The 24,402-nt window shown below is 42.8% G+C and overlaps 12 protein-coding genes across 12 annotated transcripts in view; 6 read left to right on the top strand and 6 right to left on the bottom strand.

Annotated features, from left to right (window-relative positions):
* Nucleotides 1-1,608, bottom strand: part of FMAN_09607 (uncharacterized protein) — a gene marked incomplete at both ends in the record, with an annotated part of 2,950 nt that extends 1,342 nt beyond the window's left edge. Inside the window, one exon of the mRNA XM_041830470.1 lies at nt 113-1,608. Within this exon, the coding sequence (XP_041681130.1) occupies nt 113-1,608 (1,496 nt within the window). The remainder of the gene's footprint in view (nt 1-112) is intronic.
* Nucleotides 1,609-3,624: 2,016 nt separating this feature from the next.
* On the bottom strand, nt 3,625-4,046 carry FMAN_09606 (uncharacterized protein; the record flags this gene model as incomplete). Its single annotated transcript, XM_041830469.1, has 2 exons — nt 3,625-3,956; nt 4,004-4,046. 2 exons carry the CDS (start codon nt 4,044-4,046, stop codon nt 3,625-3,627), a joined length of 375 nt encoding a protein of 124 aa, XP_041681129.1.
* Nucleotides 4,047-4,523: 477 nt separating this feature from the next.
* FMAN_09605 (uncharacterized protein) lies at nt 4,524-5,384 on the top strand (the record flags this gene model as incomplete). The annotated part of the gene is made up of 1 exon (XM_041830468.1): nt 4,524-5,384. One exon carries the CDS (start codon nt 4,524-4,526, stop codon nt 5,382-5,384), a length of 861 nt encoding a protein of 286 aa, XP_041681128.1.
* A 1,117-nt stretch (nt 5,385-6,501) lies between these two features.
* On the bottom strand, nt 6,502-7,081 carry FMAN_09604 (uncharacterized protein; the record flags this gene model as incomplete). Its single annotated transcript, XM_041830467.1, has 2 exons — nt 6,502-6,911; nt 6,958-7,081. The coding sequence occupies 2 exons, from the start codon at nt 7,079-7,081 to the stop codon at nt 6,502-6,504; spliced, it is 534 nt and encodes a 177-aa protein (XP_041681127.1).
* Nucleotides 7,082-7,628: 547 nt separating this feature from the next.
* On the top strand, nt 7,629-8,992 carry FMAN_09603 (uncharacterized protein; the record flags this gene model as incomplete). Its single annotated transcript, XM_041830466.1, has 3 exons — nt 7,629-8,091; nt 8,138-8,670; nt 8,714-8,992. 3 exons carry the CDS (start codon nt 7,629-7,631, stop codon nt 8,990-8,992), a joined length of 1,275 nt encoding a protein of 424 aa, XP_041681126.1.
* A 756-nt stretch (nt 8,993-9,748) lies between these two features.
* On the top strand, nt 9,749-10,615 carry FMAN_09602 (uncharacterized protein; the record flags this gene model as incomplete). The annotated part of the gene is made up of 3 exons (XM_041830465.1): nt 9,749-9,913; nt 9,960-10,252; nt 10,300-10,615. The coding sequence occupies 3 exons, from the start codon at nt 9,749-9,751 to the stop codon at nt 10,613-10,615; spliced, it is 774 nt and encodes a 257-aa protein (XP_041681125.1).
* Nucleotides 10,616-10,649: 34 nt separating this feature from the next.
* Nucleotides 10,650-11,721, bottom strand: FMAN_09601 (uncharacterized protein; the record flags this gene model as incomplete). The annotated part of the gene is made up of 3 exons (XM_041830463.1): nt 10,650-11,263; nt 11,313-11,616; nt 11,671-11,721. The coding sequence occupies 3 exons, from the start codon at nt 11,719-11,721 to the stop codon at nt 10,650-10,652; spliced, it is 969 nt and encodes a 322-aa protein (XP_041681124.1).
* A 724-nt stretch (nt 11,722-12,445) lies between these two features.
* FMAN_09600 (uncharacterized protein) lies at nt 12,446-13,586 on the top strand (the record flags this gene model as incomplete). Its single annotated transcript, XM_041830462.1, has 3 exons — nt 12,446-12,927; nt 12,972-13,319; nt 13,370-13,586. 3 exons carry the CDS (start codon nt 12,446-12,448, stop codon nt 13,584-13,586), a joined length of 1,047 nt encoding a protein of 348 aa, XP_041681123.1.
* Nucleotides 13,587-14,386: 800 nt separating this feature from the next.
* Nucleotides 14,387-15,176, top strand: FMAN_09599 (uncharacterized protein; the record flags this gene model as incomplete). Its single annotated transcript, XM_041830461.1, has 2 exons — nt 14,387-14,466; nt 14,513-15,176. The coding sequence occupies 2 exons, from the start codon at nt 14,387-14,389 to the stop codon at nt 15,174-15,176; spliced, it is 744 nt and encodes a 247-aa protein (XP_041681122.1).
* Nucleotides 15,177-15,468: 292 nt separating this feature from the next.
* On the top strand, nt 15,469-16,504 carry FMAN_09598 (uncharacterized protein; the record flags this gene model as incomplete). Its single annotated transcript, XM_041830460.1, has 2 exons — nt 15,469-15,893; nt 15,946-16,504. 2 exons carry the CDS (start codon nt 15,469-15,471, stop codon nt 16,502-16,504), a joined length of 984 nt encoding a protein of 327 aa, XP_041681121.1.
* A 526-nt stretch (nt 16,505-17,030) lies between these two features.
* Nucleotides 17,031-18,533, bottom strand: FMAN_09597 (uncharacterized protein; the record flags this gene model as incomplete). Its single annotated transcript, XM_041830459.1, has 3 exons — nt 17,031-17,851; nt 17,902-18,204; nt 18,257-18,533. The coding sequence occupies 3 exons, from the start codon at nt 18,531-18,533 to the stop codon at nt 17,031-17,033; spliced, it is 1,401 nt and encodes a 466-aa protein (XP_041681120.1).
* Nucleotides 18,534-19,978: 1,445 nt separating this feature from the next.
* On the bottom strand, nt 19,979-20,296 carry FMAN_09596 (uncharacterized protein; the record flags this gene model as incomplete). Its single annotated transcript, XM_041830458.1, has 1 exon — nt 19,979-20,296. The coding sequence occupies one exon, from the start codon at nt 20,294-20,296 to the stop codon at nt 19,979-19,981; it is 318 nt and encodes a 105-aa protein (XP_041681119.1).
* Nucleotides 20,297-24,402: the final 4,106 nt, after the last annotated feature.

Here is a 24,402-nt window from a genome sequence, read left to right as displayed (position 1 = left end):
GTTTCCAGTAATAAGAGGCCCAGGGTCTAATGCCTGCTCAGAGAGAATGTCCGCATGACCGATGTAGTAAGRTATCTTCCCTTTTGGCGGATTCTGGGCAGTACTTTCAAACACAGCCTTGGCTTCCTCAGTTGTGGGCCGCTTGAACTCAGCAGTGAAAGCTGACCAATCGATCAAAGGTTGGTTCTTCGGCTTGCCGGCATAGATCGACACGTATCTCTCGCCTTCTCGGCCCGCTTTGTATTCCATGGTTGTACATCTCCAGTCTCCTGTGTCGATGCATTTTTTCACATCTTCCAATTCAACATCAACATGGGGAACCGAGATGTGTTGTGCACATCCTTGGGCTTCTAATTCCTGAATCTTGGAAATAAGTCTTGCCTTATCGGCGAGCGATAGAGTGGGTAATCTGCTTTGAAGTCCAGTATCCTGTTGGTCGGTATCTCCTTGGACATCGGTGTCATCTGCTGCCGGTGATTGGCGGGAACCAGGAGAATTAGCCTCGTCGTTAGTTATATGGCCCTGAGGCGTCTGAGGGGCAGAATTAGCTTCAATATCGACCACAGAATCTGCCATGCTGATTGTCTCGTTGGCTGCAGGACCCTGTGGCGGTCGGATGATATTCGTCTCAGCTGGTGTTGCGTTAAGGCCTCCAGCCGGACAGTATCGTGATTGGTCATCATCTGTACTCTCAACGCCCGACATGGCAGTATCTTGCTCACAAGCACCAGTGGAGCTGTCTGGCCATGTGATGCGAGTCGAAACAGAGCCAGCTGGTGACCTGTCCACGGTGGAAGCACGTGATTCGCTCACAGCCGTGTAGCTGCCCGTGGACGAGCTCTCGGCTCTTATATTCAAGCTGACCCATTGACTTGGTCTTGGTGTACTTGGCTCTGGGGTTGTGCGATGGGCCGTGTCGTCATCGTTGCCCTCGAGTGAATGCGATGGTGCCAACCCGTCAGCACTTTCGCTCTCACCCATGATTACGTCCTCTGATTCGACGGGCTGTTGGCCCTCCGGCATATTTGGAAAGGCTTCGGGTAGGGCTTGTGTATCCACGGCTTCACCAACGCCTTCGAATTGGACGGCCACATCCTCTGACCCGACGGTCGGCTGGTCGTCTGATGTCGGTGATGAATCTTCACTTGCCTGAGATTGGGACGACCTCTCTTGCTCGGGGATTCCGATTCGTGCAGTGGTTGCGACTGCGCCAGTATCTGGTCGAGTGTCCATCTGTAGACCGTTCGTCGCTTCTTTCATGACTTGTTCATTGGCGCTGTCTTGAGCTTCGGCATCATTCGTTATTGCTTCCAACTTAACCTTTAAACTATTCAAGTCACGCAAGACTGCCACCAGTATATCGTAAGCCGATTTCTCGTGTTGCTTAGCTATTTGCTCGGTCGACTGGGTTTCCGTTGGCATGGAAGCCTGGGAAGGCGGTTTTGACTGGAAACGCGTTTGCCTCCTTGACTGGGAACGCGGTGGACACTTTATTTGAGAAATATCAGAAGCGAGCGTGCAATGTACTGCACTGAAGTCTGAAGCAAGCTCCTCCAGTCGCTCGACTAATGAGTTGGGTTTTGGCATAGGAGGGTTAGACGTGGACATTGTGTTGCTGAGATGAGCTGGTCTGTGTAAAGCGGATGTGACCTGGCGTTGATGGCGGTCTTTTAACGGGAGCACTACGCTACTTATGTACCCATTGCTTAAGATAAGGGGATCCGAGCGCGCGGGGATGCTCGGACCAACCGGTACGCACGGTGCTGCGGTGCGGGGCCATCAGGTCAGGTGCTGCGCCACGGCGTTGTGGCGGGTGATATGATTGCTGATATTTACTACAGAAACGCCACAATCTTACATGAAAAGGAGAGAATACATCATCAACCCCGCGACAATCAGAATCAACCCCGCGATAATCAATTTTAACAGCTCATCCAGCTCTTCTTTCAATAGTTCTCGACCGGCTCCTTCAACATCATTTCCTGCTTTACAGGTGGTATTGTGGTCTTGCATTTTGTTGGGTTTGACTGGGATCGAGGAGGAGTCTAGAAAGGGTATTAGAGAGCTGTCAGGTATAGATCATATTGGAGTGAAGAATTCACCAGTGGGTAGATGTATTTTGAAATAGTAGAAGGTATTGAAAGAGGAGAAGATATTGAAAGTGAGGTTTATCTGCTAAATCGCACCATTGATCTCAGTATCCCAGGCTCCTTATATGCCCAGATCTCACCGCCAGAGCCTCATTCACAGTCAGGCTCTGCAGCCACATCACTCTTCCCCCAGAGGCTGCAGATCAAGGGCCTGCATATCCATGGAACTGCATCGAGAATACCAGGGTCTTACCGCCAGATGCTACCTTGCATTGAGTTTTGGTGACAACACGATTTAATCACGCCTGGAGTGAGAGTCGAAAAGGACACCGGACCCTGCTGCACCTGCAGCCACCATATCACAGCTAATGCCAGCAGGGGACACCGCGCTCTGGCCGAGGCCAACAAGACTTTCAGGGGTTCCTGAACATGAGGCTATATATCCATGTAATTACTCTGCAACGAGTGAGCAGACCAGCTAACTACGGCCTCGCAACTCCAAAGGAAGTACATAAACTTGTGACTTAGATCCAAGCCATGCAGAAGCAATCCGACGATGGCCCTGAAAGCCCTATTGTTTATTACGCCACAGATTACCGGAAAAGTATCCCAAAGGGTAAGTTCTACATACTGATTCCAATCTCAGAGTATATCTAAAAAGTCAAAAGACCCAATCAAAGGACAAGAATATCAGAATGTACGCACGACTCTCGATAATTACAAAAAAATAGTTCCAACAGGAACTCGCTTCTTCAAGCTATCTCCAAACGAGCTTAGTAGTCTTCGGCACAATGGAAATTTCAAGACAATTCCATGGTTTTTGGGAGATGGATATATGTTGTACAAAGTCCTGTAGCTTGCACTTCCTATCTGGTTCTACAGCAGCAGGAACCTGGACCCTGGAAACATGCTCTCATCTGAGATAAGAGGACAAGGCTTCTGAGTTACTATTGCAAGAACACCACCAAATAGAGCGTATTGAGATAAGACCCCAAATGCCAATGTGATACTTTAGTATGATACTTTATTAGGAGGGCATGAATGCCCATGTTGAGACAACTATCCAAGTGTTCTTGTTAGTACGAACGTAGAATGGCCCCCGCGCCGACAGGAATGGTGATCATATCTACAATGGTTAGGCTTTCCTCATATCTTCAGATTTTTCTCTTCACTCCTTACTACGTAGAGCAGTTATGATTAATACTTCAACACCGATGTCCACATTTTGCCCCTTAGTGTTACTTGTTTCTATGCATAAAAAAGCTCCCCGTAATAGTACCAAATTTCCTTGTTTCCCTCTGCCATTTGTCTCGCCGCCAGCCACTAACATGGATCTCTGCCCGTGATGCCTCAGTTTGAGTGATACTTGTTCGAGCCCACAGAGCTAACGAACTTTCAGGGGTTCCCGACCATGAGGCTGCATATCACCACTAACACCTCAGATGCATTGTGCATTTGCTGTCTGCAGCCATATCACACCACCTACTTCAATGCCAACTGTCAAGGACTGCTAAGTGCAACCAACAGTACCCCATTACTGCGGCAACATCAAATGGCGCACGTTTGGCAGCGAAGTCCACCCCCCTCTCGGGTTCGAAGCATTAAGCCCAAAGTACATATGCTTCATTTCGTCAAATAGTCCAATGATGACATCCTCACCTCGAGGAACAATATGCGAGTTTGTGGCATCCCTGCATGACACAAGTGCCATGCAGCTGTTCTCCCGCAGGTCCCTGCGGGAAATAGGTTCTTGAACAATGTCTGTAGATAGCCACTTGAACTGGTTGATGCTGTGCAGGGTTTCGATACGATGGTGCAACCTTCGAGGCAAAGGGAAGCTTTTCCCATGAAGAACACCTCGCTTCTCTAGGCTCTGTTAATCTCACTCTTGTTCTGCATATATATTTGCCTACCAAGCTCATCAAATACTTCTTTAGTCATAAGAGTGAACGCCATTTTGGATCGAATCTTTAGCAACACGCTTGAGATACTACTGGTTGAGAGAATGATGTAGATACGCATCACAGCACATCAGTTGTGGCAACGCCTTTCTATTGTAGACGTGCGGCCCCCGCACCACAGAGTCGAGTGGCCGAAGGGCCAAGGGCTATCAACGGCGGCGTTTTCCCCCGCTCTGACAAGGATGTGTCCGAGCTATCAGCGGTAGGGTTGTAAGCCAGCAAGGGCGTGGAACGACGTGCGTGTCCGAGGGGGTGTGCAAGAACTCTTGGTTCAGTGTTCTTGGTTTAGTGTCCTCTCTCAGCTGCAAACCTCGTCATCTCCCACGGCAGCATGGTTGCTTGTTCCATGTTTCAGCAGCTCCAGGTCAATGGAGCATCTGTCACAAATACTGGCCATCCCCCGACCATCTCCTCTCCTCTTGACCTTCCTCCAACTTCTCCTCGCCGTCACGAATGACAGGCGATTTGCATTATGAATCCCCTTCATAATCCTGCTGTTCGGTGTGACATCGAACGGCAGATAATCACCATTAACCTTCTTTCATTCCTTGGTCCCGATTCAGACTCAATTCACCCCCTTATCGGCTTGATGAAGTCTGATCCTTACAACTTTGCTGTCTATATTCGGAACGAGATGTACCTCGAGATGGGTACTCCCCTTCAAAAGAGAGGATGCACGAACGCCGATCTCCAGAACGACATTGAAGTCTTCCGGCTGAAACGGGCATCTCGCCAGGGCAACCTCTTCTTGACCTTGCCCCCAAAGCAGCCAGAAGCAGTCTCTGTGGAATCATATGTTCTTCATGCCATAAAGCGTCGACTTGACCTTCATATATTCAACCCTTGGGCTGACACGACAACAAAGCTTATCGTGGCTTGTGGCGTTGCCTTGTCACAACGAGGCCAACTCATTGCCTACGACCAAAAAGCTTCACTTGCCGATCACTGCTGGCAAGTGCTTGATGACCTGGAGACATCTCCGTGTGCTACTAGCCTGCCAAACAACGAGCTGAAGGATATCATCATTGTCATGAAGCGCAACTCGGACGTCCGATTTGAAAATATCAACAAACAACTCTCAGACATGCGTGCACACCTCGCTGTAATTGAGAATCAACAAAACCAAGTTCTTATAATGTTGGCCAATCTCTGCAACAAGGAGGGTTCCGTCGACTATTGCGAAGAAACGGCTGAAATTGACCCAGATGATTGCCAACAAGTTCCTGTTGGCCAGTTACTCCATAAGATCTCATTGGGATTTTCGAATTCGAGCGACCACGAAGCTCCGCCCATGGAGCGCACTCCAATTGAACAGCCAGCCAAGTTCGACTGATCATACTGCAATACACTATCTCCACTTTCTCAACTCCTGGCGGCAGGAACTACCCGAAGCTGGTGCTAGCTAATAATTTGGACGTGGAGAGCAAATATTCTTTTCTTTTATATGGAGGGTTCAGGTTTTGTTATTTCCTTCATGCCAGTCTTTACTGCGACTATATAACTCCTTTGTTGATCTATCTATCATTCTTGTTTAATTCTTGCTAGCTTTGATGTAGCTTGTAATTTTTTATGAATTGAATAATTCCACGGAGCGAATAGTAAGACATGATGGTCCATTTTCCCTTTCCTCTTTTTCTCGAGGAATGCAAAGCCGGCAAAGCCCGTATTTACTGCCTATATCTGACATGCGCATTTTGCAATCCAGGCACCACTTCGAACGTACGCGATTCTCGCGCCGCTGGAGCCTTTCCCGTCTCTCAATTTTGAATTGTTTGAGTTCTTTGTCATACGATTGGAGGTTGTCATCAGGTTGGAGAAGTATTTCCTTGTCTTCTTTTGGTTGTTGAAGCCTCTTTTGTGAATCGGATTGCAGATACGTAGTCGAACTTCTCTTCCGTAGTAAAGGGGCTGGCTGCAAGGTGTCCATTGTTTTAAGCGTGTGAAAGAAAGGATGGTTTTGTGAAGACAGGAAGTTTGATAATTTGTCTTTCTTGACATGAAATTGCGAGCTTTAAATTACCAATTGGGCTGTGCAAGGTCGGCACAGATGCAGCTGGCAGTATGCACACTCCCAGATCATCCAGTGAGGGCCAGAGCGGCAGTGCTGGCAGACCCACTGGACTAAAGTGGTATCTGACTTGACCATTTGGAACTGGTGAGCGCAAGCGTTGGCCATCGTAGCCTATCATGGTTTAGAATCACGGAGGATGTACTAGTTAGCAACCATGACTTACCTTGCGTATGAGAAAAGAGGCGCATACATAATGATTCAAGGGGGATAACCTGGGTGTTAAATGTTTCTCTCGGACTTGATCAACTCCGAGTCATGGCCTGGAGAATTCACCGATGGTCTAATATGAAGAAGGTTTGCACAAGCACGAAGAATCGAAGGTTGTAACAGGGTTTATTTGCCAGGATTTCCACGCTTAAGTGGCGTGGATGCCGTTGTCTCATCTACTAAAGGCAACCCATGGGTCCTTTATGCCCTCCGACCCGTCCAGGGGATCCACAGGAATCGGTATTGTTGGTAACCTCATTTTTACAAGTGGACGGCTAGCCCCTCCCCGCAAGCACCTTTCATCAACTATAACCCCAGTAAGTATGATTTTACTAGCACCCTTAACGGCAACAACATCCGTTTCTAAATTCCCGATATCACAAAACTCATTCGTTGCCTTGTTAAATCCCTTAATTTTGAAATAAGGACAGGAATAGAGATTATAGGTGCAGTGGTTCTCGGAGTCTTGTATCTCAGCATGGCCATAAGTAATGTTTCTGTTTTTGGTCCAGGTTTGAGGATCATGCACCATGAGGTAAATGTGGTAAACCTTCCATGGGCTTAGTTCAGTGATGTTTGCGTCTTGATGTTGTTAGTACAGGGCATCCCGGACGCGTACATTGCATACCGTCTAGTTGCTTTCTGGTCTTCTTTAACACAAAATAGAGATTATAAACCAACGCTGACATGGCAATCACGGAAGATAGTAAGGCTGCCGCACAAATGGATAGCGCAAGAACGGCCCCTCTCATGATGGTCTAGGTCTTGGTGGAGGCTTTGGACAGCCTGTTGTGTCGTATGCGCCGCGACTCGAGTCTTGCTGGGTCTCAGAGGAGATCATGAAGTGGCTGTTCGGAAAGGGAGGCTTGAATTGCTGGGTGCTTTGCGAACCAGTGTCGGTGAGGCCTGCAAGCAGTTGCCTTGTTGAGGCTGCACATTCCTTTAAGTAGTTGTCGTCGTTGCAAGTAGTGTTAACTCCAAGCACACCCCCTCCCCTGCTGTTTTAGGGTGGGGGCTTGCGTTCTGTCACAGAGCAAGCTAGTCTTCTTTGGGATCACGATTTGACGTGATCCAAATCTAGAAGCTAAGATCGCTGATCCTTATTTCATCTTACCTCATGCCTCACACCTCATGCCTCAATCCTCATGTCTCAATCCTCATCCCTCACAACTCACACCTCATTGCCTCCAGACCTTTACCTCATTCATCATAGTCCCAACCTAGCACTTCCTGTCGCGGAGAAACACTCATTTCCAACTGCCTCACTTACTCGTACTCATACAGTTAGTTCTATGTATGATGAGTCGGGAATTCCCCTCCCTTGGCCCGGAACAGGGTTCCGTCATCCAATTTCAGCTTCAAGTCTCCCAACCGGACTGTCGATCACGACGACAGCCACGAGACAGGCACTTCGAGGTGTTAGGGGAGCGTTTACCCAATTCTGAGGACGAATGGCAAAAGGCCCGAACACGTCTCCGGTTTACAACTCCAGCTGACATCAATGCATGGGTTTCGGACCTTGTGTCCCTGGATCGCGCCTTGCCTCAAAATTTACGCAAGTTGATCAGCCTTGCGATCTTTTGCGTGGAAAGGCGCAAAGATGAGGATACGGCCCATCGTAACTATGAGGCACGTACCTCTCAGCAATGTTTGGTCAGAACTATCCGCAATTACGCGTCTCTTGTACGAGGCGTGATTGCTTTGATGGATCAAATTTACCTGAAGCTACGCCATCGGGCCTTTGAAGCTGTTCTGCTTTATTGTAAGTGATGAGTGTAGACTATTCTTTCATTGCTAAAAGTGAATAGCACCTTTGGATTATGCGTCTCTGGTGTCTTACAAAAGAGAGCCAGATCGTTTCAAGTCATACTTTCGGGACGTGAAAATCCTCCCTGAGGAGCATGCATCACAAGCCCTATATCTTCCATTTCTCGTTGCATATGGACACCCACAATATAAGTACAATGAGATTTGCAGAGCTCTTGGTACCAACACTCTCAAAGAGACAGAGTTCCTCAAATTTGTTTCCGTGAGGGAGAGCGGAAAGCCAGTGCCCCATATACTTAACGCTCCCCCGAAGAACCGCTACGACGCAATCCGAAATAGATGGACTCGAGATAGTCTGATTGAACACTTGAATACCGAGGAAATTTATGCGATTCCTAACCGTTTGGATGGCTATAAACGCTTTGACCTCCCAGATATAATTCAGCAAAAGGCAGCTATGGCAGCCAGCGAGCAGGACGGCTGTGTACCCCAGGATATTCCAGGGGTGATAAGCTTCAGGTTTGATTGGACTGTATGCCATGATGATGTCGGTCGCCTGGTCCTTGGGCTGTTGGTAAGTAGACTGTGAGAGGCTGAGAGCTGAGCTGATTTTTAAGGTCGAACTTGGCCTTATCAGCCAAGGGCAGATACACCTAAGCAGGAACTCTGTACGACATGACAGCGGCCCAATTACTGTTCGCTCAAATTGGTTGAAGATTATCATACCTACTGCCCCAACTGCTGAGCCAGTAGTTATGTCACTTAGCAGCAAGAGCTTCCGAGAAGACGTTGCATGGGATATTAAATCAGGCTTTCTGCTTGGGTCAGGCATAACACACTCGCCATCAAGTACCATTCATTATATTTCAGTGTCTATTCCTACTTTGAAGAGCTAGCAGAATCGATTGTGTACCCTGTCTTATCTACGTAGACGACATCCACCTTTGCCCCTTGCTCCTCTGTGACGGGGTCATTTTCCTCCATCTCGGGGGTTCCTTTGCTTGTAAGAATCGACGAACGAAAGGAAAGGCCACGGGACTTACCTGATGTATTGTCACTTGACGTACTCGAAGTACTTGTATCTTGGCTATCTCCAGCCTCTTGCGGCTGGTCCCTTTCGTTTGGAGTGTATGGCATATTGATGTGTTTAATGATGCGGAATGCGATTCATGTAGAATTGGCCTTGAACACACCTTCAGGATAACCCATCTCTTATAAGTAAATACCAAGAGAACGTTTTTCTTTCTTGCATTACAAGTAGCCTCGCAAAGGGTCTCAAAGTCGGGCTTGCATGAAGCGGCCTGCACTTGAGGGACCTACCGGGATTATTACTAGCTGCATAATGGGCTGGTGATCCTGAGTATTAGAAGGGCTAAGACGTGGTCATGATGTTGGGAAGGGTAGAAAGACTAGCCATAAGGCATAAGGATAAGGTATAAGGCATGAGGTAGAAGGCATGAGGTATAAGACAGGAGGTTCAAGGCATGAGGTAGAAGGCATGAGGTAGATGGCATGAGGTATAAGGTGATCTTTTATCGATAAGCTGATAGACTGATAAGATAAGAAACATCTCGGATCACGTGATTATGAGGCTGCCTTGCCATCATGCATTTCGGGCACTAACTCCGTCGTTCTTTAACATCTCAGGAACAATGTCGTCAGATATCGCTCATGCCACTGAAGAAATATCAGCAGAAGGTTTCTCGGTGCACCCAGATGCGCGTATTGGTGCTCTAGTTCAAGACATCATTAACAAAAAGTATGATTTCTACTCGGAGGAGGGACGCTGCCTTTTTAGAGGAGTACTGCAAAATGATGTGAGTAAGGCTATTCTTGGGGCAGACTGCATCTAACCCATACCAGCTCGTTTCCAACGTTATCAAACCACTCCTGCGGGAACCGACCTTTATATTCTGCCGAGTATTTGGCAAAACTCGATCCAAACATTGTATCGTGAACCGAAAAGACGATGCGCGAATGCGAATTGTGACCGTTTTCTGTTGGTCGAGTGAATCTAAGGCTGCTTTCTACTCTGGTTCACATCTTCACCATCTGGGAGCAACGGAGGCATCAAACACACTATTGAGAGTATCCGATCACGCTCTGCAGCATGACGACATAAACATGCGCTCTTGTGACGTAGATGCTGGCGGTTTGTAAGTCAGGATTTGCTACAAATGGTCGTGGTGACTGACGAATTCAGAGCGTTAGTTGATGCCCGATGCGCTTGGCAGATAACGAATGGAATATGTATAATGATCGGAATTGCTTGCGGCGATGAAGCACCGTTTTGGAAACCAATGCCTTTCCCATCTACAATGCAGGATGACATAACACAGATGATGGCTGGGACGATTTTCGCAATCCGAGCAAGATTCAATCGGGCAATCAAGACCCCAAACCATATTATTACAGCCGCGGTAGAAGAAGAGGAAGCGAAAACAAGACCTCGAGCCGACGACCGAGCCGACAACATCACCAGCGATCAGGGTGCCATTGTGCCGAACCTACACAATTGAGACCACTTGCATATTAACAGAGCGCAAAAGAACGTCAATCGAATCTGCTCGTCCCAAACGACTGTGAAACTAAATCCAGAAATTCCTGATGGTCTATACCCGAAGGGCCATCTAGCGTATAAAAGTTGCTGAATGGAGCTCGCTCGGGAACGTCTTGACTTTGATCCACGCCTGAGAAATCTTCACCGCTATAGTCATTGCTGAACTGAGCTGGAACTGGGACGGTGGAGGAGACATCATGACGCTGGGGAAAACATTGACTTTCAGAGATAACGTGCAAACTGGAAATATCACGGGCCGGACAGTTTGATAAACCATCTTCATTTTGTTCTTCCTGATTGACACTGGCCAATATTTGGGACCCATTGTTGAGCTTTGACGCCTTGTGAGGTGGTGGCGAAGCTTCTGCCACGTTCTTGGGTCGTGGCCGCTTTTTGCTGCGTCTCTTGGGCCTTCCACGAGGAGCCAAACTATCATGAGACGAGAGAGTTTCGCGGGCCTTTCGGAGAGCGGACCTCCACTCTTGTCTAGCCATAGCGAGATCGACATGTTTTCGGGGCTTCAGACATTCTTTAATATGACGTTGTCGATCATACTGCCACAAAATGTCTTCTTTACAAATTCCGCACTTTTCACCACATTTCATATCTGTATCATGAGTCAAATCATGCTTGGAAGGGCCTATGGTGAAACCAACGCTTAGTGTAATGCCGTGAGAAGTTGTCCTGTCGATTGTAAAGTTGCCCAGTACCCTCGCAATCTGGGTGCGGACAAGTCATTCCTTCCAACTCTATCGGTTGCTCGTCTCGCTCGCCCTGCTCGTCGTCGGTCGATATCGAGCTTGGTGACGCTTCTATATTCGTTTGGGAAATGGCGGGTTGAAGCTGCTGCAGAAGCTGCAAGATAAGAGATTGTGTTTGTTGCATGTCATCTCGAATCTGTTTGCAGCAAGACTCAAATTGTTGTTTGGAATGCGCTAAATCCTGTTGGAGTGACTGTATCTGACTCTCGTATAGGGTTAGAATACTTGAATTGATATATCACGGCTCACTTACAATGATACCGGCCACGTCAGGCGAGCTTGTCGCGTGCATGTGGCTCGTCATAATTGGAGAAAAACAAGTGCAAGTTTGAGATGGAGAAGGTTTGACAAGTGGCAAACCACTAAAACTGCTGTCACGTGGGATTACCCCTCATATGTGTGAAATCTATAACTGCCCGCGCTATTCTTGCTGTTTCCCCTCACCATGACCCCTACGACTTACTTCTACCGACTTTATCTACTTTGAATCCTTTCCATTCGCTCACAGCCATGCCCGAGGCCAATAACAAATGTACACTCTGCGGCGGCTCAGGCAAGATAGCAGGCACTACGTTCGATTGTGGTGCTTGTGACGGCACTGGGGATAAGCGACCATGATTGCTCTTATTCACTCAATGCTCTGCTAAGAAAGGTTTATATTAAGTGCTTATTCCTTAATTATATATAATAGTTAAGGAGGCTTCTTACTAACTCTCTCTCTATATGTATAGGGCTTTTATATATTACATTTTCTAACTATTTAAATAACATTAATTAAATTATTAAATAGAATAAATTCTTGCTTATTTAATACCTAAATATACCTTATTGCTATACTCTATAACTATCTCTACCTCACGCCTCACGCCTCACGCCTCACACCTCACGCCTGACGCCTCACGCCTCACGCCTGACGCCTCACGTCTCACGCCTCACGCCTCATGCCTCACGCCTTACTGCCCTACAGTAATAGTCTACTATAAGAAAATCCATTATACCATTCTGTTTTTCCTGCTACAAATAACAAAATGACACCTCTTACGGAGCCTGAACAATCCCTCTTATATATTTCTGTCTTTAAGACTTTTATCTTACCAATTTTTCCCATTGTTTCCATTCAGGATATCGATTCATTTTGGCACAGATGGATGAGCTCTGAGTCGACGTGCATTGAGCTAGTCTGCTTGTCTCTTATAATAGAAACTGGCAGTTTGATATCAGCTCTCCAAAGACAAGCCAACACAGGACAAACCATTTTGCACTCACAAATTCGATCCAGGAGGATTGCAGATGCCGCTAGATATATTCGCATCGAGGAGCAACACGACTTAAGCTTTACTCAAGCTTGCCTATTGATGTGTGTTTTTCTTCGACATATCGCCCAAAGCGGAGAAGAATACCTCCTTAAAGCTAGTCATTCCCTCAAGAATATCTTGAGCACCCCTGGATTGTTTCAAAATCACAGCGAAAGTGTCACTCTCATGTGGTTGAGTTGGGCATGTCTAGCTTTGTAAGTAATGAGGCCAACAACTACGTGTCTCTGCTAAGAACTAGTGAAACCCCCCAAAAAGGAGTTCTTGAGCCATTCATGTCTGCATCACAACTACAAAACTTCCCCTTAAGCCCACGTTTACATGAATTATTTGGGACATCATTTGCCATTACACAGAGACGTCGCCTGCAATGGCTTGGAGAACATATCAATAAATCTTGGACTCCAGACAACTTTGACACTCAGACATTTGATATAAGGCTGAATTGTTATCTTAATGCTGAGTTAAGAAAGTCCAAGATTGTACTGCCTCATACGATGAGCAGACATGAGTTCAATGGTGCTCATAAGAGTTTTATGTTAGCTGCACAAGCTCTAGATGCAGGAGACAGAATCCGAAATCTAAAATTGTAAGTCTACAAATTCAAAACATATCCTTGTTATATCTAATATTTGTCAGTGAAGCTCATAGCGCTTTAACAATATCAAGTAAGATCGACTATCAGGAGTGGATTGAGGTATCAAGACCAACCCTATGTGCCCTATATTTACTCTTTTCGTTTTCAACAGAACTTGAGATGTTATACCAGGAGTTTTCTGCTCATTTGATGCCAATGGTGCCATCTGTACTTGCTAGTCATCTAGACTGGGATGGAGAATTTACAGTGGAAAGCTAGGCTTTGGTAATATATTAGGACTTAAGTAAATAAGGCAACTGCATTGTGGCAAACTTCCTACTGTTACTCTCATCTCTACAAATTACATGCCCCCTACCTATTTAAGCATATGCATGCCGGGTAGTATCAAATGATACCATTGGCCAGGAGCAGGTGTAAATGCCCAAACTATTGCTTAACACCTTCCGGCTACAGCCCGATATACCGTTAGGTATCTGGTAACGATATTAGCACGTCTCGGATCAACGGAAGTGCCTCTGTGTTGTCCCTCTGTTAGTGATGTCAATTAAGCGGTGACACAAGGCTCTGCGGGGTGGGTGCATGCATCGTGAGAGCTTATCAGCATGCGAGCTCACTCTACGCATGACTCCTTGCAACCAACAACCCATTCATGGTTAAGTGACAGCTCTACTTGATTACATTGAGCCTTTCCCCATTTGTGTTCTATGGCGTATTGGACAATGCTTTGGTTGCACTGCATCATGTAATGCAGGTCAAGAAATGGGCTGTCCCTGCGAACTTAGAAGCACACCCCCTCCAGTATACTTGCTTACATCCATAATATGCACCCACGGGTCATGAGACAAAGCAAACGCCTTGCATGGTAGATATTGCATTTATCCCCTCAAGTTAGGCAACCATTCTGACTCAACAGTTCCCTGCTCGGCTACAAATATCCGGGCAATGACATGGGCTTCTCTGGGATATTTAAGATCCATTCATGTCGCCCTTGAGCCTGGCATCTAAGCTCGCATTCAAACCAACGTTCTGCTATATCTTGAATCAATTCAACTTTCAAAATGGCCGCCATCGAATTCGCTTCTGTCCCTGGGCTTCACGTTACCCCAACCCTTGATGACCTGAGAGACTCTGCTCAGTGGTGGGTGCTCATCCTGAAACATCGGGCCTTGAGCTAACGACATCAGCTGGAACAGTCTTCCCGAGTCCCGGGATCAGCCAGAGGTTCCCGGCCATCACTTCAGTATGCTGGCAGAGATCTTGGAGCGCCATGGTATGAAGAAGATGTTGTCTTTTCACCTCATCCATCGACATGACCTCGTCGATGATGGCAAAGTCATGATGACGAGCAATCTCAACATTCTCATCGGAAAATGGATTCGCCCGGTGGATATCCATAACCTTAACCTAACCGACACTCATGGCTATCTCTTCAAGCTGAGCTCTGATGGCAGTCCCCGAGCCTACAAGTATAGAGAAGGATCTCTGCCTGACCTGGCAGGTGTCTCACCCGATTTCCTTTCCGAGCTGAACCAATACCTCCAGGGTAATCAGTTAGGCGACCTTCTGGCGCTTGGGGTCACCGATGGTATGGAAGGCCTGGTCGAGTTTGACCTTGGCCATAACGGAACTGTCCTGCTCAAACAGGAGCAGGCAAATTATGGCAAGCTTGTCAAGGAAACAGGGTTCATTTATCATGAGGGGGGAGATGGAATTAGACAGCTTAAGGGCAATGAGCAGCATGCTGAGACAACCACCGGGCCTCACAAGGTCTTCTGGGATGGCAAGCTCGAGAACGAGGCCGAACTGGTGAAGGCTTTACATGAATTGGGCCTTATTCGGTGCGAGTAGCGTCGCGCTTTAAATATCTTTACAATTAATTATATATAAAGCGGCAAGAGCTGAAAGGATATTCCATTATTTGAGATTATGGTCGCGGAGGGCAGTAGTAGTGATTCTACTTTTATTGATCCCGGTTCTACTGCGCTGTGGCTGCCTGGATGGTGTTGCGGCTGGAATGCTGCCTAAATGCTGCCTAAACGATGCCGAGGTGCTACCGAGATCATTGATTTAAAGGCTCGCTTGACCAAAATAAACTCCTACCTCCCTAAATATTGTACCCTTCGCCTATAACGATCCTGCCATGAGCATCGATTTTTACTCTGTTGAAAGCTGTATCCAGCACTTCTTCGACACCTCAACTACAGTTACAAGGGCGGAATGTGATATGAAAGCCGCATCTCTTGTCGGTGGGTCAGTGACTCCAGTGCCTATACAGGGTGTATGGAGCTATACAGTCACTGGCGGCCCAGATCAGGCAGATATTGTGCAGTTCCGCGCGGAGCGATCCAAGCTGGATATGGCAAATATGAGAATCGCTGAGCTAGTTCACACAAAAGATGTTCCCAGGTGCAAGTATTACGGGCAAATCGGTAGCCAAAATCCTTTGTCTATCTACGTGATGGAGAAGCGTGATGGCGTATGTTATATCCAGACCAGGGACACTTCATGGGAGGGTAAGGCGGAATTTGAGATGCGGCAGTTCCGGACTGTTGGTGACCTTGCAAGGTAGGTTTATCTGCCAGTCACTCAAGGTAATAGTCATTTAACTGGATGGCAGGTTCTTCGCAGCAGCATGGCGGGGGGCGCAGGAAGTGTCTCCGTCTACTGTCAATAACTTGCACAAGGAATTTGAAAGTGATCTTAATCGACTATTTCAACGGCTTCCTGATCGTTTTTCGAAAACACTCAATCTGGTCCGCCAGAACCTGCCCAGAATCTTCACCCTTCCCTCCGTCATCACTCACGGTGACCTCAACGAAACCAACATTCTTGTTGATAATGCCGGCCATATTTCTGGCGTTATTGATTGGGCAGAGTCAAATATATACCCATTTGGGATGTCGCTATGGGCACTAGAGAACCTTCTTGGCTATATGGATAGCAATGGCTGGCATTACTATGGCAATGCTCAGGAGCTCAGAGATGAGTTTTGGCGAATCTTTGAGACTGACATTGGAGGCATTCAGGAGGATGTTAAGGTAAATATCCGTTTTGCAAGGATGACTGGATTATTCCTACGATATGGCTTTCATCAAGATGGGGCAGTAAGAGGAAAAGTAAGGGACACTGATGTTGCCCTTAGGTATGCTGATGCTTTTTGCACAGAAGGTATCTGAGAAGAGACAGCTTGGATTAACGGCAAGAGAGAGTAGTCAACTACTATATACGGGGACTTGACTTAGGTAGTATACTAATAATTGTTAAAAAATCTTAGACTAATAGCGTCCTGAACGGTTGATGGTAGAAAGTGGGCGGCTGAATATCCTTGGTCATCCATTGCGTCTACGTTTGAGTGCCGCTTAGCAGCAGTGCCCGCCTGTATTGCCAAATCCTCTTTAACAAGAACCCTAAGAACTGGTGACAGCACTATAAAACCCAGAGAACTTTCCCAATCCTGTGACTTGTTTTCTCGTCCGTCGAAATGAGAAATTATGCTTTCTGGGAACGGCCGAGTCCTCAAAGGCGTCTTGCTTCCCTGATTCATGCGAGGGACACGATAAGTGATGAGTGAAGATGACCATAACCAAATTCACCGTATCAGCGGCCTACCCGCACTTGTGGCCGTGTTAGAAACGAACAAGAAAGTGTGGCTTATTTAATAAGGAGATGAGGACATCGTCACTAGCATTGTGAGAAAGACTCCTAGCGCTTGACCTTGTCCTTCTGTTGCATGATATCCCAATGTTGCTTGACACCGTTCTCTGTGCGCTTCAATTTCTTTGCGATATAATAGTCCGATGGAGTGCCGTTGCTCTGCTGGGAGCGCTTGAGTCGTCTAAGAAGATCCTCTTCTCCTTTTGTCCATCTGCGACGTTGTATGCTTTTCTGCGACTGTGAGTTGCCAAGCTCGGCTTCGCTTTCGCTCTCACCAGGGCTGGAATATGTGCCTGAGAGAGTATTACTCCAGTCATCGCCTATTTCGTCCACGGCTACCTCTATGGTATCATGTATAGACTGGACGCTGATGTCTGCTGTCGGGTTATGTGATTGGACTGGGCGCAGCATGTCCAGTGCCCTCAAGATTGACTCCGCAGCGTTGCGAATCGATGAAATGATTTCTTCAGATGTATTCGATGTAAGTTTGCGTCGCTTCGGCGAATGGTAGGCTTCTGACCCAGAACGCTGAGAGTCACTGCTGGCGTCTTGTTCAGAAACTAATCGTTTTGTTGATGAGGGTATCTCAACTGGAACTAGCGTTTTCTTGAACAAGCCAGGCTCTGTGATACTCGGCTCTGTTGTGATGATGGGCAGTATACTAGCTGCTGCGGCAGCAACGGTGCGCAAATTCATGCCATCTAGGCTGACTTGTCTGTCGCTCGGGGCTGAGGACGAAGGCTCCTGAGACTCTGATGCTGCACTGTTCCCTCCAGATAGCGCAGCGTGGGATATAGCATCAGATACATCTAAATCAGCTATCTGGGGGCTAGTATCTTGCATGTTGTCTTTTCTGTGAATCAAGGCATCTTATAGTTGTCAGTGATATTCTTATAGTCTTTAATATGGATGTATATACCTTGATTTCTGCAAAATTGTTTTTGGCAATGTGGCAAGGTTGCTGAAGGTGTACTGATGCTCGGGACAGTTGATGGAGTGGTCTTCGTATCTGGTGACCAAGTATACTCGTCTGAACTGATCTCTTTATTGCCCCCTTCTTTAGAGGTATTGATATTATAAGCTTCTCGCTCAATGTTCAGCTCGGAGGTTAAAGGCATTGTGGCAGTTGCTGCTGGAAGCCTTTGTCTTAGCTCATCATCCTTATACCGAAAACCATGGCAGCTGAGATCCCGGCTTGTGTGTTGGGGGTCGATAGTAGAGCCTATAAGACGTTAGTAGTGGTCGTTTAGATCTAAAGTATAGGTTATCCTAACCAGCACCAGTTACTGGATTTTCTGATATAGGCAAACAGTAGTCCAACCATTCCTCTGTAGTAGGAAAATCAAAATAAGGGTTTTCATCTCTATTTGTGATAGCTGGAATAAATTTCTCGTTAATATGAGAACATCTATGGCCAGTAACTGAGGATAGTAGAGGGAGACTGCCAACACTTGTAGTGCTTGTCGGAGTAAGTGTGGAGCATGTTATTGAATGCTTTTTCTGTCTCTGCTTGGCTTGCTTGGGATGATAAGGCTTGAATCTGAGGTTCATCTTGAATAAATGAATGATGGTGTCCCTTATGTGAATGAATAAGGCACTCGATAATCACAAAGAAAAGAGTTTGTGAGAGGTTGAAAGGCCAGGTTAGGAGGAGACCTTCCATTTATACCCCGAGACCCAGCCTCTTGCCCGTCACGCTATTAGCGAAGCGGGAAGTGGATAAGCTGAAAAGTGCGGCTCGGGAAACACAGTTATGCCGAGATGAAATTTCGTTCGGAGTTTGTTGGATGTCTTGAATCATGGGATTGTTCCCCGCCCTTCTTGTCGCCAGTCTGTTGGTCAGATGTTATCCCAGGAAAGGATCGTATAACCGCCTTGGCCTCGTTGGCGTATACAACACGAGGCCAAAGATGATCAGGAGGCCATATGAATGAGTCTTTGTTGGCGAGATCAACCGGAAGCGAGCCCATCCGAAGGCTTATGTGGTGTGACGGCCGGGAGGCAGACCATGCTCGCCTCTCAGCTGCGTACACTTATGCTATGTGATGACCAGGAAGTAGGCCTCCGTAGTCTGTTGGTCAGATTGTCCGAAGCCGTTGCCGTCTCACGAGCAGGCATAATACGAGGCCAAAGATGATCATGAGGTCATCTGAATAACTCCTCATTGGCGAGATCAACCGGAAGCAAGCCCATCCGCACGCTTATGCAGCTTGATGGCCTTGGCCATTGCAGCTGCGGTCCAAGCTTGCAGAGAGTTAAGGCCAACAGTGACTCGAATTGCCATATCGAGTAAATAACTGTAACCAAATAATTCCCCTATTCCTGTTGAGGGAATTTCAGGAGATTCAGACCCGTGCGCTCGCTGCGTTGCGACTTCACACCGCATCGCCTAAAGTCCTTCGAGGCAGACTTGGATGCCGATACTTGATTAGGAAATTTCAGGAGGTCAATACCATGCCCTATGTTGCGACTTTACCACACCACCACTTTGATACTCTTCGAGGCAGACTCGAATTACCAAGTCGAGTAAAGTTCACGAGTATGCAATGCGCCCCCCCTTGCGCATTGACGTGTCTAGTCCATCCTCATGGCCCTTCAAGGTAAATGTCGGGAGGCCTGAATCGTCTCATGTATTGCAACCCGACCACGACACGTCATCTCAGTCATTGTGTCCGAAGCAGAGTTGCCTGAACTTCGAGGAGATTGGACCACGGCTTCCATCATTGGGTCAACACTCTGCAGCGAGGATCGGTATTCTTTATCCAAAAGGGGAAATTTGGGCGTGGCTGACAAACGCACTTCCGTTCATGATGCGGCCATTAGATGAATGCTGAGTACGGCCTCTAAGGCCTCCCTAGCGAGCCTCCCCTTAGAACGATCCATTCAGGCAGCCGCTCCACTGGAGAGCATAGCATAGCGACTCTGTTCGATGAAAGAAGTGTGCCGGGAGGCGGGATGCTAGTGTTTCTGATACCGCAAGAGGCAATTTTTATTACTCAGATTGGTAATTCGAGCGGTCTAGTGATGAAGGCAAGAGGCGGTTGGTGGAGGGGCGGAGTGGTTGCGAGACAGGTACTGTGTATGGGTGCCAGGAAAACAGGAAAAATTCCTGCGACTAAGTGAAAGTGCAAGAGGCCATAAATTATAGCCGCGAGTATGAAAGATGGGCTCTCTCTGGTCGTTGTGAAGTGGGTGCACAGAATGCTGTTTGCGCACAGCGAGACGAGATGTCGTTGTAGAGGGGACACGTGACGAGTGAGAAATGAAGGAGGCGGTTGACCGTCAAGAGACTTGAGAGGTACATTGCGCGACATGGTGGGCGGCTAGCCGCTTTATAGGCGCTGGAAAAGCGGCACCTGCTGGCGCGGCATGGAATTTCCAATTTGGGCAAGTGATGAGAACAGGGGTACAGGATGACAATTTCCTGATGTAGGCAAGCCGTGGCATAATATACTTTATTATATTTTACTTTATTATATTTTACTTATATAAATTATATAATATAGAACTTTACTATTTAATTTATAATAAAAAGTTTTTATTAACTATTTTAAAGAATTTAGGTATTATCTTATAGAAAGTAAATATTAAGTTAAGGTATATATAAATTATTAAAATATTTTATTGTGACGGTTGTAGGTTTTAAACAGGAAACTAGTCCGTATTAGGTTTTATGTTTGCAGAAACGTAAGGCGTGTATACTGAGCTTGACTTAGATATCATGTCTCTTAATGATTAAGTAATGCGTGTTAGGCTTATTGATATAAAGAAGTCTTATTAATAGCTGGTAAGCTAAGTTCTATCTAGTGCGAAATGAATGTATATATACTATGAGGTATGCAAGTCGAATGAGGTTAGTTCGACTTGGTTCGTCTTTGTTATATAGGTCAAACGAGGTCGGTTCGACTCTGTTCGTGGCAGTTAGTCCTGCAAGTCGAATGGCGTGCGTTTGATGTGTATAGGGTAAGCAGTTTCTGATTGGTGGAAAAAAGTGGGCTGCATATTCTCACGTGCGTCAGAATGTGTTGGGTCGTAATATTTATATTTTATAATTACCTATAAACTTAATTAATAATAATTATACTATATAGAATATTTATATAAATTTAACTTTATAATTATCTATAGAAAAGGATTAAAAAATAGAAAAGTAAATATAATTAATTAATAATTAGACTATAATATTAATACTATAAAAGTAAATAAATAAATATTAAAAAAAAATAAAAAAGGAGAATATATCTTTACTTAATAAATATAAACCTTAAAATAAATAAAAGCTAAAATAATTAAAGAAATCTTAAGAGAATTAAAAGAGTTTATATAAGAGTTTTATAAATACCTTATATATAGATATTAGAAAGTAATAAAAACTCTTAAATAACTTTTATAATATAAATATAAGATATAATAAATAATAATAAAAAAAGTAATTAAGTAATATAACCTATATATTAAAATAAAAGTATAATAATATAAGCTTTATAAAGAACTTTAATTACTGCCTATAGTATAATAACTATAGGACTTAATTATAATAGATTTTATTATAAAGTTATTACTATTTAAAAAACCTTTAATTAAAATCTTTTATAATAGTATTATAATTATTATAAACTAACTTATTAAGTTTTTATATTACCTACCCTATAGAAAAGATATAGATATAAAAGAATTTATATATATTATCTATAGATATATTATTAATATATATAGATTGCTAATTAAGATTATTTTAAATAGAGAATTAATACTTATATTAAGATTTTAAAATATACTTATAGTACTATTAGGTCTAAATTATAAGCTTATAATAGTATTTAAAGCCTAAATAGATAGATAAATAGAATAAATAAATTAAGTGCTAAAGTAATACCTATAATATTATATTAACTATAAGTAAGATAATTAAGTTAAAAGACTATTATATACTTAATTAATATATAATACTGCCTATAATAAAAGTATAAAGCTAATATTAATATATATTAATTTTAGATTTATATTAAAAGCCTATTAAAAGCTATAAAAACCTAAAATAATTAACCTAATAGTAATAATTAAAAGTAATAACTTAAAGAATTTATATAATAAACTTTAAGTAGAACTTAAATTTATTAGAAAATAGATATAATAATACTATAATCTTAAGAAGGTAAAGAGACCTACCTTTTTAAAGAGAGATATAGTTTACCTATCTATAAAAAATATTACTACTAAATAACTAAATTATAAATTTAACTTTAAGTATATTAAACTATATAAAATTATTAAAAAGGTCTTAAAAAATAACTATAAATTAGACCTATTACTAAAGGTTAAGATCTATCTTATTTTTTATATTTTACTACTTAAGTTAGCAGTAAATATAATTTATATTAAAATATATAATAAACCTATAAAAGTAAAAGGACTAAAGAGCTATAAAGTAAAGGTAATAAGGGAAATAAGAATAATTAATAAGAAAATAAAATATCTTATTAAATAAAAAAATTACCTAAAAAGTAAAAATATATAAAAATTACTAAAATACCTTATTAATACTTAATAACTTCTAAAGAATTTTTATTAATAATATTAAAAGAAGTAAAAGAATTAAATAATAAAAAAGTATTAAAAAACTTATTATTTAACTTTAATATTAATTAATTAATATTATTAGAAATATAATTTACCTAAAGATTATAAATTAATATATTTTTATATATATTTAAATTAAATAAGATTATATTTTAATTAATATCCTAAAGATTATAGTAGGTAGCTTTAGAATATTTTTCCTTTATATAAATATAAATCTTATAAATCTATAATAAATAACTAGCAGTAAGAGCTAAATAGGACTGTAATATAGCTATCTCTTTATAAAGCTTAAAAAAATCTTTATTTACTTAATTTTTATTATTCTTAAGTTTTTTCTCTTGCTTTATTAATATTATAACTAAAAGGAGGGTTAATAAAAGAAAAAAAAGAAGGAATAATAAATATATATAAAAAGAAGCTATATAGGTACTATTATAAGACTTCTTGGCTTAAATATACTTATTATAATAAGTAGAATTAGTAGATATAAAGTATTTATTGCTTTTATTTAAATAAAAGCAATAAATATAAAGTATATTAGCCTATTTATTTAAAAACTTAATAGTAAGTATAAAAGTTTAAATTTTATAATCCTTATAAGATAACTGCTTAAATATATAGTTAAATATTATAAAATATAATAATAAAAAGTTAAAGTTATAACTTACTAAAAAGGAAATAGTATTAGTTAAATAATAGGCCTTAAGGATAAAACTAATAGAGAGAGAAGATTATATTATAATTATAGTGCTTATGTTATAGATACCCTATAAATTCTTCCTATAACTATTAATTAAATTAAGACTAATACTTATAGGGCTAATAGCAATTTAAGACTGTATTACCTTAAAACCGATAATAACTTTACTTAATATTACTTCCTTATAACTATATTAAGTATATATAAATATATTTATTTAATAGTAAATAGAACTTAACTTACTAACTATTAATAAAGTATCTTTATATTAATAAGCCTAATATATATTACTTAATTATTAAGAGATATAATATTTTATAAGCTTAGTATTATGCCTTATATTATCTATAAATATAAACCTAATATAGATTAGTTTCCCTGTTTAAAACCCTAACTATTATATTAGGTTAAATAACTTACTGTTAAAGTGTATTAAATAATTAAAGTGCGGTTATAGGGGTTAATATAAAAGTAGCCTTTAAAGTAAGGTTATAAAAGAAAGATTTTAGCTAGCTAAAAAGTAAGTAAGGCTTTTTAGCTAAATTAAATATATTTAGGTTTAGGCTGTAATTAAGGTAGCTAATTTAATAATATTAACTTAATAAAGCTTTACTGCCTAAAAGGTAAAGAATATTTAAATTATAGTAGACTTTAGAGATACTTAAATACCTTTTAAGGCTAATATATAAACTTAAAAAAAGAAAATATTATAATATTCTATTAATTAATAAGTAGAACCTTCTATTCTATTTAACTCTATCTAGATATGTTAGATATAACTTATTATAGCAGAGACTTATATTTGTATGTAATTATAAGCTTGAATGGAAATTTATCTTCTTATAATTGAACTACTTAGTTCGGCTTGCAACGTGACTAAAAAGAATGTCCTTATATACATTTTATTAGCTGGGCAGTTGACTTTCCAACGCCTCCGCTAGATAAGGGCATTAGCCAATCGGGTGCCTGTCTTCTCTGCTTAGTGACTTGCGCCACTGAAAGTCCCTATAGGGTGGCACACGTTTTAACTTAATTAATTTAAGAAATTTAAGAAAATACTTTAAGGTCTATATATTTTATAGTATTAAATCTAAAAACCTTTTCTTATAGCTAAATATATATTAGCTTTATTTTAGT

The sequence above is a fragment of the Fusarium mangiferae genome (genome assembly GCF_900044065.1).
Source record: "Fusarium mangiferae strain MRC7560 genome assembly, contig: FMAN_scaffold004, whole genome shotgun sequence".
Classification (NCBI taxonomy): Eukaryota; Fungi; Ascomycota; class Sordariomycetes; order Hypocreales; family Nectriaceae; genus Fusarium; species Fusarium mangiferae.
The sequence above is the reverse complement of the archived record's forward strand: the minus strand, read 5'-3'. Positions and strand labels throughout refer to the sequence as shown.